This window comes from Homalodisca vitripennis, chromosome 1, assembly GCF_021130785.1.
Source record: "Homalodisca vitripennis isolate AUS2020 chromosome 1, UT_GWSS_2.1, whole genome shotgun sequence".
NCBI lineage: Eukaryota > Metazoa > Arthropoda > Insecta > Hemiptera > Cicadellidae > Homalodisca > Homalodisca vitripennis.
Window position 1 is genome coordinate 63190053 of NC_060207.1, and position 17792 is coordinate 63207844.

General features: G+C 32.3%; 4 protein-coding genes across 4 annotated transcripts in view; 2 read left to right on the plus strand and 2 right to left on the minus strand.

The window, feature by feature from the left end:
- Positions 1–2400: 2400 nt before the first annotated feature.
- On the minus strand, positions 2401–5643 carry LOC124363099 (magnesium-dependent phosphatase 1-like). Its single transcript, XM_046818221.1, has 4 exons — positions 5361–5643; positions 4650–4707; positions 3690–3911; positions 2401–2669 (listed from the first exon to the last, which is right to left on the minus strand). The coding sequence occupies exons 1-4, from the start codon at positions 5518–5520 to the stop codon at positions 2468–2470; spliced, it is 642 nt and encodes a 213-aa protein (XP_046674177.1). The 5' UTR covers positions 5521–5643; the 3' UTR covers positions 2401–2467.
- An 857-nt stretch (positions 5644–6500) lies between these two features.
- LOC124363094 (magnesium-dependent phosphatase 1-like) lies at positions 6501–14895 on the minus strand. The gene is made up of 4 exons (XM_046818208.1): positions 14601–14895; positions 9927–9987; positions 8392–8622; positions 6501–6837 (listed from the first exon to the last, which is right to left on the minus strand). The coding sequence occupies exons 1-4, from the start codon at positions 14758–14760 to the stop codon at positions 6612–6614; spliced, it is 678 nt and encodes a 225-aa protein (XP_046674164.1). The 5' UTR covers positions 14761–14895; the 3' UTR covers positions 6501–6611.
- Positions 14470–17792, plus strand: part of LOC124363073 (2-(3-amino-3-carboxypropyl)histidine synthase subunit 2) — a 46283-nt gene continuing 42960 nt past the window's right edge. Inside the window, exon 1 of the mRNA XM_046818173.1 lies at positions 14470–14490. Coding sequence (XP_046674129.1) covers positions 14485–14490 — 6 coding nt within the window. The 5' untranslated portion in view covers positions 14470–14484. The remainder of the gene's footprint in view (positions 14491–17792) is intronic.
- LOC124363114 (V-type proton ATPase subunit F-like) lies at positions 16829–17566 on the plus strand. The gene has a single exon (XM_046818247.1). The coding sequence runs from the start codon at positions 17048–17050 to the stop codon at positions 17435–17437; it is 390 nt and encodes a 129-aa protein (XP_046674203.1). The 5' UTR covers positions 16829–17047; the 3' UTR covers positions 17438–17566.

Sequence of the window (17792 nt, forward strand, 5' to 3'; positions counted from 1 at the left end):
GTGATATAGGTACTTGAGTGACGGATCTCAAAAGCGTAAATGATGCCTACCATCTCTAACCTGTCCTAAGGTAGAGTGTTCCAACTAAAAGTTGCTGCTTTTACTCAAAATTCTTATCAAAATCTGCGACCTCTTTAGCACCCATTCACCTTTTCCACAAATTAATTGTACTCCCATTTCGCCTAACATCTTGTTTGATGAAATAACACCTTTCAAGTACGATGACGTACCAGCTGCGAACGTTAATTTTCAAAGTGCCTTCTTCGCCATGCTGATGAGTTCCGAAAGAACGAAAACAGGATCACCCAAACTGGGTCTGAAACTTTTTCCATTTTCTAAAACGCAAGTCGTTCGCAAAAAGGTCTCTGTCGCAAAGAGCTAGGTCACCCTTGATATCGAAGACAGAAAGATATTGGTTACTCCTTTGGGATCCGTTACTCAAGTTACTTAACCAAAAAACATTCGACAACCGTCTTTGAAAACTATGAGCGGGACATACCATTGCCACATTCTGTATTCCATTTTGCCGAAAATCTTGTTTTATGAATTAACATCTTATAAGTACGATGATTGTATATCCTTGCAAATATTTCCATATATGAAAATTGAAAATTTATATAGACCAAATTTTACTAAAATAATCAAAATATACTGTACTCTTATAAGGAAATTATAGTTGTTAGTTCATCACCTTCATATCGTCCAAGGTCCATATGTTTGTGTCTAGTACAATACCAGAACTGTTGCCACTCTTTTAACATTACACATTTTTATAGTTTACTAGCGGACCCGGCGCGCTTCGCTGCGCATTTCAATAAGTTTCCCGCGGCTTCGCACGCAATTTCCCGTTGAAAACAGTACACTATATTCACTTATTCATTTTCTATCACATTCTAAACATTGCTGAGATAATTGATAGTCGTTCCTTCGTGAGCTTCTTGGGCGCATTATGAAGGTATGTACCACATTCCTGATACTTCTGTCAAAAAAAAAACAACTAAGGTTGATTTTATAACATTCTTTATATTTGTAGCCAACGTAAGATAGTAATTATGATATCTGCATTGCTCTTCTGATCAAGCATGAGCATGGTTTATATTAAATAAATATTGCAGTTAAAGGTGAATTTTTACGTCAAATTTGAATTGTATTATCTGGATAGTAAAGTCTATGTTTAACAGTGATTGCAGAAACAGTTTAAACAAAATTTGTCGTTTCTCTTAAGCTTACTCTATGCTTTAAAACTATAAGTGTAGTAATTAAATTATATATAAATATATTTTTTGTCGCATTATATATGTTTACAAAGAACAGCTGATTAAAAATTTGAAAAGACTCTTTCACTTAATAACATATGTTTGCTGCAATGCATTTCTTACGGGTATTTCTGTAACCAGTGGGGCGGAATCCTGAATCGGGAAAGGGATAAAAAGTATCCTATAACCTTCTACAGATCAAGACGAACAAATTAAAAAAAAAATTAGGCGAATCCGTCCAGCCGTTTGTGAGTGATGCTGTTACACACGAACAGTTTCATTTTTATATAATAGATTTCAGTTTTTAATACCATATGAAACAACTTTCAAAAAGATATAGTTTGATAATATTTGTGCAGATTTTGCCAGTTTTTGAACATCTATATTTACTAAGCTATTGTACTCACATTAAGCGAAGAATCATCAAATTTTAGAAAGTACATGTTTCTAAAAAAATATAACTATACCACTACAATGTATGGTTTTAACGATATACTGTACAGAAAAAAATAACAAAAATACCACCATTTCATAGTTTTATAGTTTTGTAGTGTATAAATAGCGGTCTCCCGCGGAGGTCTCTATTTCAACCTTAAGCATATCCAAAAATTCAGAATAACCCGAGTTTTTGCAGAGTAAAAGTGTCGGATTGTCTGGACTAGTAGTGGCTATTTCGTATCAGGTCCACCAGCTTTGAACTTACATCAGGGTCGCTATTCTGCACTCTAACCTGGATGACATCTCTGAGGGAATCCTCATCCCTGCAATCCACCCGAAAAGGATGCGAAAGCTGCACCAGGTCCGGAAACATGCAAATACATGAGTTCAAGTATCCAACATTTGCACCACCAATTTAGTAGTTCAGGATCACACTAGGAGTATGTAGTCGGCATTGAGTATCATAGAAGATCAAACCTACACATATACGCACGCATTCTTACCATGATCAATGACTGTTCGTTAGGAAAGCTAGGCTGAAAAGCAAAATATAGTAAACATGATTACAAAGTAAGGAATATATAACTGTTCCAGTTTTGTTTGTTCTAATGGTGGGTTTTAGTCAACAATTATTAAATTACCTTTTAACGGCTAAAAACCCGGCCATGTAAAAAAAAACTTAAAAGCAACAGAAAAGTCTTCTAAAAACCTCTAGTATTCAGAGTTTATTTATTATTTTCTCAACAATTCTCTTGAGACAAGAACAATAAAGATTAAGCGGTAGTGGACCCCGTGGCGTTGGTCTTCGTCTCCCTAAATACTTTGAAGCCTTGCTCCAAGTGGGCGTATGTAAGGCCCCCATCCGGGTCCAGCAACACGGTTGTCACGTTCATCTCCTTCATATCATCCAGGTCTATCCGGTTCGTGTCGTAGTAGAGGATGTTCTCCAGTGGCACCTTGGCTCGCTCGCTCAACCTGCGGTTAGACCATGTCGCGTCAGTTTTTATTGTTTTATTTAATGTTATACATATTGCCATTTGTGTAATATGTTTTTCGATAAACACCATTTGTTTTTGTCAACTTTTGCTACAGATTATAAGTGGGGTTTAAAATGAAGGAATTTTCCATGTGAAGCATGATATCAATAATAAAAATGTATCAATTTAGCCGAAATCTTAACAAATCTTTATTGTAATATTGCAAAAGAATATGCCAAACGAAGCTCTTTACAACTGCATTCTTGTATACCGTATAAAGACACAGTCGCAGACTGGAGTCATATGGTGCATGGAGTGCATAATTAAAAAATATAGTGCATGGAGTCATATGGTGTTGTAATGATCTCACTTGACAAAAATACTAATATGTCTTATTACCTTAACACATACATACGTCATGAATATTACAATGGAAATTGCAGTAATATTTATTTTTGAAATATTGCAATCTAGGAAATTCTTTGGTTTGTTCGAGGTTTTTAAAACCCCACAGAAGTACTTAGAACAGTGGGGGTTGGCACTTAATGGCCCTCAGAACTAAAATAAAACTTCGAAATCTACAGCACCGGAACTAGTAATTTTTAAAATATTTGTCATTCTTATGTCGCCTGTCATATTTTAACGTTGTTATTTGGCCCTCGTAACGTTTATGTATTAATATGTGAGAAACAGTCTAATAGGCTTTATACTTCTGAAGATAATGGGTACAGATTAATTAATTTATTTGAAACTTCCACTTATGGAACCATCTGTAAAAGCTGCATGCAAAAATTGAGGATTGTATTAACTGAAACATTTTTTGGCCTAGGATACATTGCAGATTAGCTGCAAATCTAGTAATGAAATGCTTTTTTGAACATAAATCTGCTTTTCTCAGAAGTTTACAAGATTTTAAAATAAATTTAGTCTAGCCTGTAGGCATGTCAGTACACTTTGAACATAAAGTGACGTGGGATTTATCCCCTCTTAGTAATCTGCATATAGAGTGAAACCTTACCGTTGCATCTGTTCAGTCTTGTTTCCTGGCTTTGATTCAAAAGCATTAAAATACTGATCAACATCAAATAGATCTGTAACTGCTTCGATCCTGCGGATATCCGAGTTATCTGACAAGCCTCCGAGCTTATACCAGTGACTGTCAAGGTCCTCCAGGATGTCTGGGACTTCTGGGAACATGTTGAACAGACGTCCCACGCGATCCTTTATTTGGTGCTTCACACTGGAAAATGAATGTATTAATAAAAACACAACAGGTACAGAATATACCAAATAAAACAACACAATGGTTATGGACGTTCAGATCCAGCCATGCTTAGTTACGCCTAATATCACCAAATGTTCACAACACGAAAAAGAGAGTAAATGAGTTGATACAAACGAAAAATACACTGGTAATCATTATTAAGTAATGTAGATAGTAAAGCGTAGTAAATCCTGCATTAATAAGTGCTTAATTATGCATAATAAGTGGCACACCCATGGTTTATAGCTGGTTGGAAAGTAGTCAAGGATGTAAAAATACGAATATATAATATTTTGTGATCGAGCGTTACACGAAAATTCAACAAACCACTCCAAAAACAAATAACGCAGTAAGTTAAAATGTCTTATTAAAAACAACTTAATAAGATGCAAGTCTTTTAAAACGGTCTATATAAAATGCTCGTTGCTTATAAGCTCAAAATTGAGAATATCAACTCCTCCCATCAATGATTTTACATGGTTGAGAGTCGGTCATTTGATAGAAACAATGTAAATGAGCGTCCTTAGTAATTTTCAACTATTATTTTTTTAATATGTTCAATTCAAATCTTCACGGAACTAGGTTTGTTTGTACCTATTTTATATCTGATTAAGAATATATTACCGTATTCTTATTATTATAAAAATAGATTAATTTTGTATAAGCAAAATAATTGAAATATGCTCGTGAATAGATCCAAATGTTTAAGTTTACCTTGTGGTATTGAGTGGTGGCTGCATTATTTCCATAGCAAAAGGCCACAAAGTATTATCTGTAACATCAGTATTATTTTATTTATGCCATCCAAAACTATAAATTACTTCTGATATAGAAATAGGAAAATACCTCTTCTCTTTGTCTTGCAAGTCACTGAACACGATAATATGGACATTTTTAAATGTTATAACATTTTTCAGATTGCCATAAAGGACGTAGGATGTTTAATTTCTATTCTTTTTAGATGACATAATCTTTCCCAATTTATAAATATAATATTTTCAGATATTATTAGTAACTGATAAGTGTTATTTTTCTCATTTATAGTGCATTGCCATTGTATTACTTGTAGCAGATAATAAGAAATCTACATGATCAGAGTGCTATTTTTATGATAAAAACGACACAGGCATTCCGTGCGAAACTAAATTTTACTATTAATACAATGTTGAATTAATTATATTGTTATATTATATAATTATATATTAATCATTGCAGTGCCAGAAAAATGTTTATGCAGGAAATGACATGAAATAATGCCAGATTTTGTAAACATAAATAGTGAAAGCTATCAAAGATCACTATGACAGATCAAAAGCACTTAGATTTGCACAACTTATTTTTAATCTAAATTTAAGCTTTTAATAACGCTGTTATTAAATAATAAAAAAATAATAAACCATTATTTCTGTAGCGTGGTACACTTACCTAGATTAAACACTATCATGGCTGGAAGAAATGGATCGTCAGGCTGTTTCCGCTTAATTTTCCGCTTCCCTTTCTTAGCTTCTACATCACCGTACAGAACACTTAGAGCTAAACCCAACAAAAGAATCTGCCACGTTAAATATTTTCTGAGAAACAACATTTTCAGAAAACTGTGTTTCACCTCATGTGGAGATATTGCTTACCAGTCGGGCTTATATAGATAAGGAGATGTGTTGATTATTTGCAATCTGATAACATCATTTTAAACTGCCCTCAGCTTCAATATTGTTCTGTGTAATTTATTATTTGCAAATTGTGTAACAATTCCAATTAAGGAGGCAGATTGTTGCATTGATTACAGCAATGATGCATGTGGTATATATTCTAAAATGTTGAAGATATTTCTACAGTATACTAGTTATGATTCATTAATGTTTTAACTAGAAAATGAGTCACCTTCGTGATGTGATTCTTGAATAATCATTAAATAAACATTTAAATGACTAGAACGTATTTAATTTGGAACAAAATGTCTTTGACAGTATAATATAATTTACCATATTTGTTACTCCAATGTAGTACAATACATATTTTACTATAAAATGTTATACTGCCAAATGTTTAATTGCACGCAGTAATTTTATTGTTTTTACAATAAAAATGTTTTTATTTTAAACAAAATAGCATGAATGTTGTTTACTTGCAATGAAAAAAACACTACGGTATTTTCGTATTAATCAGTTTATTATTAATCATATTGTTTATCCCAAGATTTATAGTAATATAAATTTCTCTGTCACAAACAATAACATTTAATACTTTATTGTTGTACCATTATAACCAATACCTTGCTTTAATAATGTTGGGTTTCTTATGTTTTAATGATATAGCTATCATAGGCACAGGACACACTTATGATTTCAAAAAAACATAACCATTTGAGAAATATTAATTCATTAGTAGCCTACGTACTGTATTTTGATACTACATTCATGATATATGATATAGGTTTTAAAGTTATCATTATTTATTATTATTAGCCTTTATAAATAGCAACTATCTACATTATATCTGTAATAATTTTCTTCATCTTTTGAACTAAGTTAATTAAATCAAATGGAAATAATGAGTACAGTACGATAAAGATCTGTATAATGTTTATGAAAAACGTATAAATAAGATATTCTAGCATACATGCAAAATGTATAATTACAGATGGTATGAACAACTTCCGGTTCAGTTCGTCTCAAATCACGCTGGTTGTGCTGTGGTCGCAAGTGCGTAATGGTAAGACAAGGTGTGATTCTTCGCCTTGAAGTACAACCGGAAGCCTTCTGTGGCGTGTTTGTAAGTAATGCCCTCCTTGGGATCCACATAAACTGATGTAATTCCCAGATTTCTCATCTCTTCTAAGTCCTCTTTATTGGAGTCAAAATACAAGACGTCTTCAAGTGGGACTTTGGCACGTTCACTTATTCTATTGACACAAAAGAGAGAACACGATTTTTCCACATTTAGCAATTTCTATCGTTTTGACCAAAGCTATCTGTATCCATAAACTAATAATTGATAATAGATTTGAACACCTTTACTGACTAATAAAAGTATTTATGGAATGTCTCTTAATACTAGGATTTGTTATTCCAATAAAATTACGTTGATTATATATATATATATATATATATATATATATATATATATATATATATATATATAATATCATTTTAATATCATTCACCATATTTGTTACTCCAATGTAGTAAAATACATATTTTAATATAAAGTGTGTGTGTGTGTGTGTGTGTGTGTGTGTGTGTGTGTGTGTGTGTGTGTGTGTGTGTGTGTGTGTGTGTGTGTGTGTGTGTGTGTGTGTGTGTGTGTGTGTGTGTGTGAGAGAGAGAGAGAGAGAGAGAGAGAGGATTGCGTTTCACGATCTGTCCAAGATGTCCTCCGATTAAAGAAGACTGGTCTAAGCCGAGAAGCAAACCAGACAAAATGATCGCTTGAAATGGAGAGAGTCCTTTGGGCGTAAACCAAATTCAGGCCTAGCCTGAAGTTATATGAAAAAAACTTCTAGGTTAAATCCCTAAAGAGTACAGGAGGATATTTGGTGGGTAGCGTGTGGGTTCCCCCCATCGCTTCGCTTAGAGGAGTCCCATACTACAGGCTGGCCACCTGTGCATAAAGCATTCTCCGCCTCTCCCTCAAAGAAAAATGTTATCGTATGAATGAAGGCAATTTCCTTCTGATGTTATATTTATCTATAGATTCTTTTTATTATGAGTGACAAATATTTCAAAAATTTGTTTAGAACATCACAACGAAAAATCAACTCGATGGAACGTAAGTACGAAAATTCTCTGTTTACTGTCTGACTGTTTTTACAGTGCGCGTGTGTGTGTGTTTTTAAATAGTTATCGCAGTGTGTTATCTCAAAGTTATTGCTGTAAAGTAGTTTAATTGAACTGGTTTTGTAGCTAACACAAAATAACATGGACAAAGAAGAATATGAAATTAAAGAAGAATCTGAGATCCATTGTTGAATGCTGATATGAACGGAATGGTGGTATAATATGAGTGCATGTAAAAGTAATAAAACAGTGAATAGACTTAATGTAGCAGCAATTCAATTTAAACTTTAAACAAAAAACTCAATAGAACGCAATATGTCCTAAACATCTTTTGTTTTCTGCAGTCTTGCCCATGCTCTTTATTTAAAGTTTATTATTGACTATGGATAATTTAAAAGGACCAAAGCTAATAACAATTCTGCAGTCTTCATTAGCTTCACTATCAAGGTGTCTATAATATTACTAAATAATGGGCATGAGAAATGGATATTGATTATTTCCTCATTGCAGTTATTGAAGTATTAGAATTTAGGATGAACAAAGTGAATGACTTGTTCAGAAACGCAAATAATTCTTGATAAATATTGCATGCATAGGTCTAAATAATACTTTAATTTTTATTTGTTTTTCACGTTTTCTGCATTCAACATAAACAAGAGTTAAAATTTGATTTGGATTACCTGGTTAAGTGTTTTATTTTTGATCCGGGTAGTTTTGGAAAAACCTCGAAGTATTTGAAAAACTTGTCAATATCGAATAGATTCATAATCTCCTCAATCTTGCCGACATCAGTACTTTGCACCAAACCTCCAACACTGTACCATCGATGGAACAGTTCCTCCAGTATGCGCCCTGCGTCAGGAGATAACTCGAACACTTTTCCCATCCGGTCTTTGATTTGGTATTTCATGCTAAAATCACATTGAATATTGTGTCAACAATATTAGACAATTGAACAAATTAAGTAGATTTTTAATGATAGCTCTGAAGTTCACATAGTTTGATCTGTCTAGTTCAGGATCGATTGGAGAGATTATGATAAGACATAAGTGGAGGATCAAAAAAGGAAAATTAACTGTCAAAAACTATCATCTTAGACAAAACAACAATAATAAATAAAATACTAAAAATTAAAAACTTAAATTCGTAAAATCGGTACTCAGCAGTAAGACGAGTGTACTTCTGATAATTCCAAGATTGTCGGACAGAGGCAGTATCTACAGAACGGATTAAAACAGTATGGCCAGTGTGGAAGGGTAAACGAGTCGCATCCGTTTACGTTTTTGAAACTTATATTCTTATTTGCTGATAACATAAGATCTCTTTCTTCTATGATTTAATCTTATTCTAAAAGATAGTTTATACTGCAAGGTTAACCAGCTTCACATTATTTTAATAATTTATAATACAAGAGATTTGTCTAATACTTTAATATTTATTTCTGGATAAATATTACAGTTCACTTTAGAAAGCACTTCTAAATGAAAAGATTTTAATTTATCTATTTACAAACTCAAGTTCAGCCTAGTTAATTTTACACTGGAACATAAATTCTGTAACTAACGTTTTAACTCCTCATCGTAATAAGCATCAGTAACAAGGTCGCAAGTTTTAATATGTTTTTGGGAAGTTCACAAAAGAAATGAAAACAATACATCATCATCCGAACTTTTTCATGAGGGTATGATTATTACGTATGAACCATGAATGACTGCTATTCAGAGGATGTTATTTTAGGGACTTATTTTTAAGCATACTATAGCTATAACAAAATTCCAGACGACAGAGGCGTACATGATTAAATGCCTGATAATTCTTTAGTAAAGGCATTTTTTTAGTTATGTGGAATATGATATTTTTATTTTCAATTTTATCAATGAAAATATAATATAAGAAGTTTTTAAACCGATGTCAGATCAGCTGTATTTCCATTAAATTTGTTATTCAACACTATTTTTAAAGGCTCATTATTGTTCATATTAATAATTTAAAACTCAAAAATCTGTTTTCACGTGTTTCTGTATTTTATTTTTGGTTGGTGACATTTTTCTGCTTAGTAGTATTTTAACAAAACTATTGAGGAACAACAATACACCAATAAAATTTATTTCATAAATAAAGTAGCCTATGGGTCATTCTTAAGCTTCTGTTGCATTATAACGTGCCCACTACAGACAGCACATAAATAAATAACGAGTTAATACATAAAACTTACTTTGATGCTTTTAAAGGTGGTGTCATAACTTCGTCTACCTTATACGGCCATATAATTTCATCTGAAAGAAAATATTTAACTGAGTAAAAAACTATTTAAGTGAAAAGAGAAGGTTTATTATTAAAAATGCTGAGGTGAAACTAATTATGACTGCCGTCATAAAGGATTTCAAAATATTAATTAAGTATTGAGTGGAACTCATTTGGTAAATTCTTAACTAATAATAAATCATGCCACGAGTGTTTGTTTATGTATAACCATTGTAAGGTTACAGCTTTAAAAGCGGAATATAAGTTCTGGGATTGAACATAAACCAAATTTGGACATATTAAGATAAAAAGTACCTCATTTAAAATTAAACAGATTAAAAGATTTTAACACTTTCAAAACATGGGCTTAGTCCACACGATTACTGAATATTTGATAATATAATATGATAATAATACTTATATAATTATACTATAAAGCAACAGTTCTGAAAATTAAAATAATGTTCCGTATACAAATAATAATTATTGCGAATACTATAAATGTAGTAGTTAGTTATATATTGTAGTTCCAATTTTAAAAATACAATTTCTTTTATTTTCAATTTCCAACGCATCCTCTTCTTTCAAACTCTATATTTATAAATCACACTGAAACTAGTATCATAACAATTATTAAAGATAAATAATTCTATTATTTAATAATTCTCATTTTTGTAATTATTTTGATATCAATATAACATTGTTTAGAATTATTAATCGTATTTCTACTTTTATAGTTATTAATTTATTTTATGCTGTACTAAAAGTACTTAAAAAGTATTGATAGCAAAAATACAAGAGTGGTCGCCTCATAAACTAGAAAATTTAGTAAAATAACAATTTTATATTTAAGTAGGAAATATACATAAGTTAAACGTACAACAGTTTGATAAGACGATTTCTGAGCCTAAACTTTCAAGTTTGGAACTCGAAGTGCTCTTAGAAGAACTCGTAACATAGAACCATAAAACATGCTATTTCAAATAACAAGGTAGGAGTACGCTACATCACGGGTCCAGTAACAGGCTTTCCTAAACTTGCATGCAAAATGTAATGTCTGCAGATGATCTTTATCCATATATCTTGCCACATGATACATTCATATGTAATAAAAGTTCCGGTGAAGTATGGGGGGTACCGCAACGCAATAGTGTGCTGAAATCAAATCTTGTCACAGCCTCTTTTACAATGACTTTCACTTGATTGGTTTTTCTTTTTACTGGATGAGTAATCTGCATTTGTTAATATGTCACATGTGGTTGGTAATATGTCTCATATGATTGGACTCAGCTTGTTTATAAATTTAGTTGTTCTGAATAATGCAATATTTTATTATTTAGGCTCTTTATTAAATGATCTATTATATGTTTAAATAATACTAGCGGACCCGGCGCGCTTCGCTGCGCATTTCAATAAGTTTCCCGCGGCTTCGCACGCAATTTCCCGTTGAAAACAGTACACTATATTCACTTATTCATTTTCTATCACATTCTAAACATTGCTGAGATAATTGATAGTCGTTCCTTCGTGAGCTTCTTGGGCGCATTATGAAGGTATGTACCACATTCCTGATACTTCTGTCAAAAAAAAAACAACTAAGGTTGATTTTATAACATTCTTTATATTTGTAGCCAACGTAAGATAGTAATTATGATATCTGCATTGCTCTTCTGATCAAGCATGAGCATGGTTTATATTAAATAAATATTGCAGTTAAAGGTGAATTTTTACGTCAAATTTGAATTGTATTATCTGGATAGTAAAGTCTATGTTTAACAGTGATTGCAGAAACAGTTTAAACAAAATTTGTCGTTTCTCTTAAGCTTACTCTATGCTTTAAAACTATAAGTGTAGTAATTAAATTTATATATAAATATATTTTTTGTCGCATTATATATGTTTACAAAGAACAGCTGATTAAAAATTTGAAAAGACTCTTTCACTTAATAACATATGTTTGCTGCAATGCATTTCTTACGGGTATTTCTGTAACCAGTGGGGCGGAATCCTGAATCGGGAAAGGGATAAAAAGTATCCTATAACCTTCTACAGATCAAGACGAACAAATTAAAAAAAAAATTAGGCGAATCCGTCCAGCCGTTTGTGAGTGATGCTGTTACACACGAACAGTTTCATTTTTATATAATAGACTAGCTGTTTCCCGTGGCTTCGCACGCGTCTCTTAAGCTTTGCCCGTGTATTTCTTTGCCTTCAAATAGTGTTTGGATATTTTAATATACGTAACTACTGTGTTGTAATTGCAGTTTATAATGTGCAGACGCTTTGATAACTTTTATATCTTGCAGTACAGCCTGGTGGTTAGTTACATCAATGGGCATTGCGTATAAACCTTCTACATAGAAAAATACAAATTTTCATAGTGATCGGTCCAATAGTTTCTGAGTCTATAAAGGACAAACACACAAACATTCATTTTTATATATTATGATTGCAGAAACAGTTTAAACAAAATTTGTCGTTTCTCTTAAGCTTACTCTATGCTTTAAAACTATAAGTGTAAAGAAATTTATATATAAATATATTTTTTGTCGCATTATATATGTTTACAAAGAACAGCTGATTAAAAATTTGAAAAGACTCTTTCACTTAATAACATATGTTTGCTGCAATGCATTTCTTACGGGTATTTCTGTAACCAGTGGGGCGGAATCCTGAATCGGGAAAGGGATAAAAAGTATCCTATAACCTTCTACAGATCAAGACGAACAAATTAAAAAAAAAATTAGGCGAATCCGTCCAGCCGTTTGTGAGTGATGCTGTTACACACGAACAGTTTCATTTTTATATATATAGAAGATAATTGACTTACGGAACACAGGTATTATTTACTGACTTACACGATTTACATTCCCATTATATCCTACACTAGATTCAGTGAGTGTTGATAGTGACGTGCCGCCCACCACCGCCGCGCCGTGACGTAGTGAAAGGCTGGTTCACATGCGGTCTACAGCAGCGTTAGCTCAACTGCTTGAGCCGTTATAAAGTTAATATAAGCCTACTAAACGTTTCATCACTGATATGACCGGAGGATGATTTGTAATAAGCTTTTAAATAACGCCAACCAGTCCCATCGTGTCAGAAGGTGGTTATGTCAGGTTGTTAACAGGTTGTATGCCTAATGTCGTGGACATCACCCGAAATACCCATCGCACTGTGGGCGGGCATCTCTTAAAACCCGGTGAATCCATTATAGTTAGGAATTCTTGTTATCCGTATTTAACATAGCTTGTACTTTAATTTATTTAGGAAATAAAACAGGAAATAATTATTATTGATAGTACCTACAGAATACGGGTATAGACAGAAATACTAATGATAAACAACGCCCACTTATCTGCAATACTGTGTGCATTATATGTTGTAGCAGTGTGCCAGTATCTTTATTGGTATTTCGCTCTTCTACTAATCTTAGTGTTTAGGTTCAAACGTATTTGATTTTTTAAGTCTGTTCTATTATAAAGTACGACCTTACCGAGTTTAATATCATATTTTGTTGGTTTGATCATTTTGGCACATACCTAACGTTTTAGCCTTTATTAATAGATCTCTATAAGAGAATGGGGTATTATATACTCGTATAAAATACAGTCTCAATTTTTAATTTCAAGAATGTTGGCATTACTTTGGAACCAACTCACCAATATAAATACTAGATATAGAAATACTTAAACACACTTTTTCAATATTAAAAAACTCAGTTTTATATTTGGGGCCAAAGGTAGCGAGTAGTATAGCCAACTTGTCTAGTAGTATAAACCCATGTTCCAGACTCGCACCAGATAAATAGCATCAGAGCGTCCATTCGTATGGAATGAGCTGTTTATATAGTAAAAGAGTACTTCAATAGATAAATACCGCATCCTGTGAATTAACTAAATCTAAATAATGCAAGTTATTGATAGCTATACGGTAACAGTATGTTATATTAGTTGTTTTGTGGTTTGGTATAGCCTTATATTGTTTGATCTATAACTAGTTTGACTATGACCAATGCTATTAAGTCTATAGCCAATAAACATTTCATTTTATTTCAGTAACAACTATTAACAATCTTGACGCACATTATTGAATACGGTTTTGTAGTGCTTACCTTGTATAGAACCGTTCATTTTAATGGTTAATTTTAATGATAACTTATGTTATAATTTTGCTCTTTTGAATAATAAAGCATATTGTATGTGAAGTGTCATCGCCATCTTCGCTCAGATGTTTATATATACAAACTGTCAGGCTTTGTGCATTAGTAACAAAAACTAACGATTTTGCAATGTGGTTTGAGGGGAAACAAACGCATACAATGAGCTAGGATCAGTTCGCGAAGCTGGCAGGTGTGTCTACTAGTTACGTTTAAAAGTTCAGATACAGTTTTTATTTATACCTAGCAAACTTAATTAATATAAAGAATTATATGCAGTATCAGCCTGAAATAAGTATTTTGTTTTAATGACTGTTTCTAATAGTGTTTTACTTTTTGCAGGTTACCTTATTTTACCTTCAAATTAGGCATGAAAGTAAGTAAATTATGTTTCTTCAATAGAAACTAATTTTGTTCATGTACAGCATAACTTTCCCTTACTTTAGTAAAGTATTATTAAGTAAATTTATAAAGTTATTTACCTACCAACATTAAAAACAACTAGTTCCGGAAGGGTTGGTTCAGCAGCAAATTTGAAAGGAATATTCTCCTCCTGCTCAAGCTCTGGGTCGATGGTACAGTATGAAAATGACTTCATAAACGAATAACACATTGCTGTGCACAGTATAAACGTCGCTGTATGCATCGTAGAGTTACGTAAAACAGGCTATAATTCCGATACTTGGAGGTGTATAATGCTGATAGTGGTGGGCTATATATAACAAGAGAGTGGTGGCTAACATGTAGATTTTATGACGTGATACTCTTGTTATGTTGTAGCGACCATAGTTAGGAGGATGTTATGACTATAAATACAATATGAGTTCTCAAGTTAAAAGAAACAATTGCTGTAATAAACCAGAAATGATTTGTTACAATCAATGATTGACTTTTGATTGTATATGTTATTAACAGTAAATATAAAACGAATTTAACTTGTCAAATACCTATTAAACTCTTCTGTAGATAATCGTCACCATAGTGTAGAGTTGACATAGAGCTCTCTCTATCCGAGAGGCAACGGCAAGTGGTCGAATGTCTAATGTTTTAAAGTAAATCAGTCCGAAAGCGAGCTGCCAAATGTATTGATGTACAAGGACAGACTTTTGAAAACTGTATCTAAATTTTACTTCAAACATTACTAAGCGTACGATTGTACGAATAATTTTCTGTCATTCAATTTCGATAATTTGGTTTTCTACACAATAAGTTTTGGTAGTAAAATTTAATTTAAAAAAGTATTATTTCATTCCAATTGCCTTATTGTACATAATTTTATTCAGTATTAAATTTTCGAAAAGTTTCTCTTTAAAAAATTATGCTTTTATTAGCTATTTAACGAATTAATTGTACGTTAAACATAAAACATTATTTTTCGAATGCTCTTTTTTGTATTTTACATAGTACATATTAAACAATAAGAGAGATACAGTTATGGAACAAGCTTTATTCAATTTATCATGTCAAAACCGTTAGAAAAAACTGCATTCGTCTCTAAATCCTTCTTCCCAAACTCTCAGCAAATGTTCATTTAACCTCGAGTACTCGAGTATTAATTGTGCATGAAATCTTTTGTTGGCCGTTTACTCAGTAACAAAGCATTTCCGGACCTGTATTTATATGAACTTATTTCATATTTTTTTATAGTATAATAAGCTCAGAAAGTGCCGGTAACACTACCCGAACCAGTCTGTATATATTGATTGTTAAAAGAATTTATTATTTTTGTACTGCAATTTTAGGTATCTAATTCTATTATTTTTGTATGCATACAGTTGGTATCAATCGAAAGTTCTTACATTTTAGATGTGCCTTTTATTGATATGAAATACATTCGATTATAGGGATCTGCCCCATCGGCTTCAAAATTTCCAACGTTAATAATTATGAGAATTTTGCTATGTCATCGCCATTATGCCATGCGATGGGATTAATACATTTTACTGTACATTGTTCTTCACCGTTAAAAATAAAAATAATCATAAAAAATAGATTGTGTAGCTGAATAGAAACTTTAAACTCTGCAAATGCTACAATTTTGTTAGGGTTATTGAGGTCGGGTTAGCTGCATCGTTTTACTAATTATCAGCTCGGAAAAGCCGGAGAGGGTTGGGTCCAGTCCAGCTGGCGGAATTCCTTTCTGTGACAGTTGTACTCTTTATCAGTAACGTTGACCTTGTACTGCACCGACTTTCCTCCTTATTCTGATTTATAAGATCCTCGAACAGGTCATTGGTCTACGAGGACGGATAGAATAAGGCTAAAATGGGGATTGGCCTCTCCTTTATGAAAAAAAAAACTGTTTGGAAGTTATTATGTTGTTACCGGTTAATAGTAATAAACGGCAAACTTATATATATATTAAATACTAAACAATTGTAGATGTAAACATTATATGCCAACGAATATGCAATATATACCGAATGTTCTATAACGTGTGACTAATATTTCTAAAGTTTCTTCAAGTCACAAAAATTAAAAACTCAAATGTGTTTGAAAATTCAATTCATGCGGTCTACCTGACTGACTATACGTTTAAAAACGCATAATATTAGCCCTATGTGAAATTTTTGAAATAAGCCTGAAGAATATCATCCTCACAACTTAGCGACTGAGATTGCTTACAATGCTGCCTCCTGTCCTGTTGATATTAAAACTCAATAAATTAGGTTACGACTGAGAACAAGAGTCTGATACAAAATATTATTTTACAATAACAGCTGATTGCCAAATTCAATTATTTGTATTTATTTTATAAATTACTTTTTACGTTTGGCTACTCATTTATAACGTAAATTTTGTATTCTTAATAAACGTTTATTTTAATACTATAGAGGTTAAATTATAAACAAATATCCGATACATACTTTGCGAACCAGTGAATACATTCTTACATTCGTATTTCCTTTGTATTGAACCTCTAAAAAATTGTGATGTATCATCATCATAAGCAGTCGTTGGGAGCAACTCCGGGAAAACTAATCGCAGTTATAGGTGATGAAGATACATGTGTAGGATTCTTGCTGGGAGGACTTGGAGAAATCAACAAAAGCAGGCAGCCTAACTTCTTAGTGGTCAATAAAAACACAAATATTACTGACATAGAAGAGACTTTCAGATTGTTTACCAAGAGAGATGACATTGGCATCATTTTAATAAACCAAAATGTAGCAGATTTGATTCGTAACTCTATCGTAACATACCACCAAAATATCCCAACAGTGTTGGAGATTCCTTCAAAAGATCTTCCCTACGACCACAGAAAAGACTTTATTTTCAACAGAGCTAAGGGAATGTTCAACCCCGATGATATCAATTTTTAGACTAGTCAATTGTGAACAGATCTCTTTACTATATATTGAACTATTTCGTTCTTAAATCTAGAAGTATAAATTTTTGTTTTTAATCTTTTTGAACCGAGTTTAAATAGATCATTAAATGTTACCAAGCTACATGTTATATATTTTCTTTGAACTATTACAAATATATTTTATGATCTTAGCCCAGAACCGTTTGGCTTATTACTTTAGGCTACCCAAGTTATTATTTTGTCACCATGTGAAAATTACTTACCCTAACCGAGTTTCAAACCAATACCCATTGTGTAATACACTGAGACTGTAATCCTACGACTATCAGAGATAACTAGAAACTGTTAAAATTACCAAAATGTGTACG

What these genes read in the sequence shown, in the direction of transcription:
- LOC124363099 (XM_046818221.1), bottom strand. Translation starts at nt 5,520, where the DNA reads ATGTTGTTTCTCAGAAAATATTTAACGTGGCAGATTCTTTTGTTGGGT. An exon ending in CATGATAGTGTTTAATCTAG is followed by an intron (nt 4,708 to 5,360) that starts GTAAGTGTACCA and finishes CTGATGTTACAG; the next exon opens with ATAATACTTTGTGGCCTTTT. An exon ending in CCACCACTCAATACCACAAG is followed by an intron (nt 3,912 to 4,649) that starts GTAAACTTAAAC and finishes TTCATTTTCCAG; the next exon opens with TGTGAAGCACCAAATAAAGG.
- LOC124363094 (XM_046818208.1), bottom strand. Translation starts at nt 14,760, where the DNA reads ATGCATACAGCGACGTTTATACTGTGCACAGCAATGTGTTATTCGTTT. An exon ending in CCACCTTTAAAAGCATCAAA is followed by an intron (nt 8,623 to 9,926) that starts GTAAGTTTTATG and finishes ATGTGATTTTAG; the next exon opens with CATGAAATACCAAATCAAAG. An exon ending in AAAATAAAACACTTAACCAG is followed by an intron (nt 6,838 to 8,391) that starts GTAATCCAAATC and finishes TTGTGTCAATAG; the next exon opens with AATAAGTGAACGTGCCAAAG.
- LOC124363114 (XM_046818247.1), top strand. Translation starts at nt 17,048, where the DNA reads ATGTATCATCATCATAAGCAGTCGTTGGGAGCAACTCCGGGAAAACTA.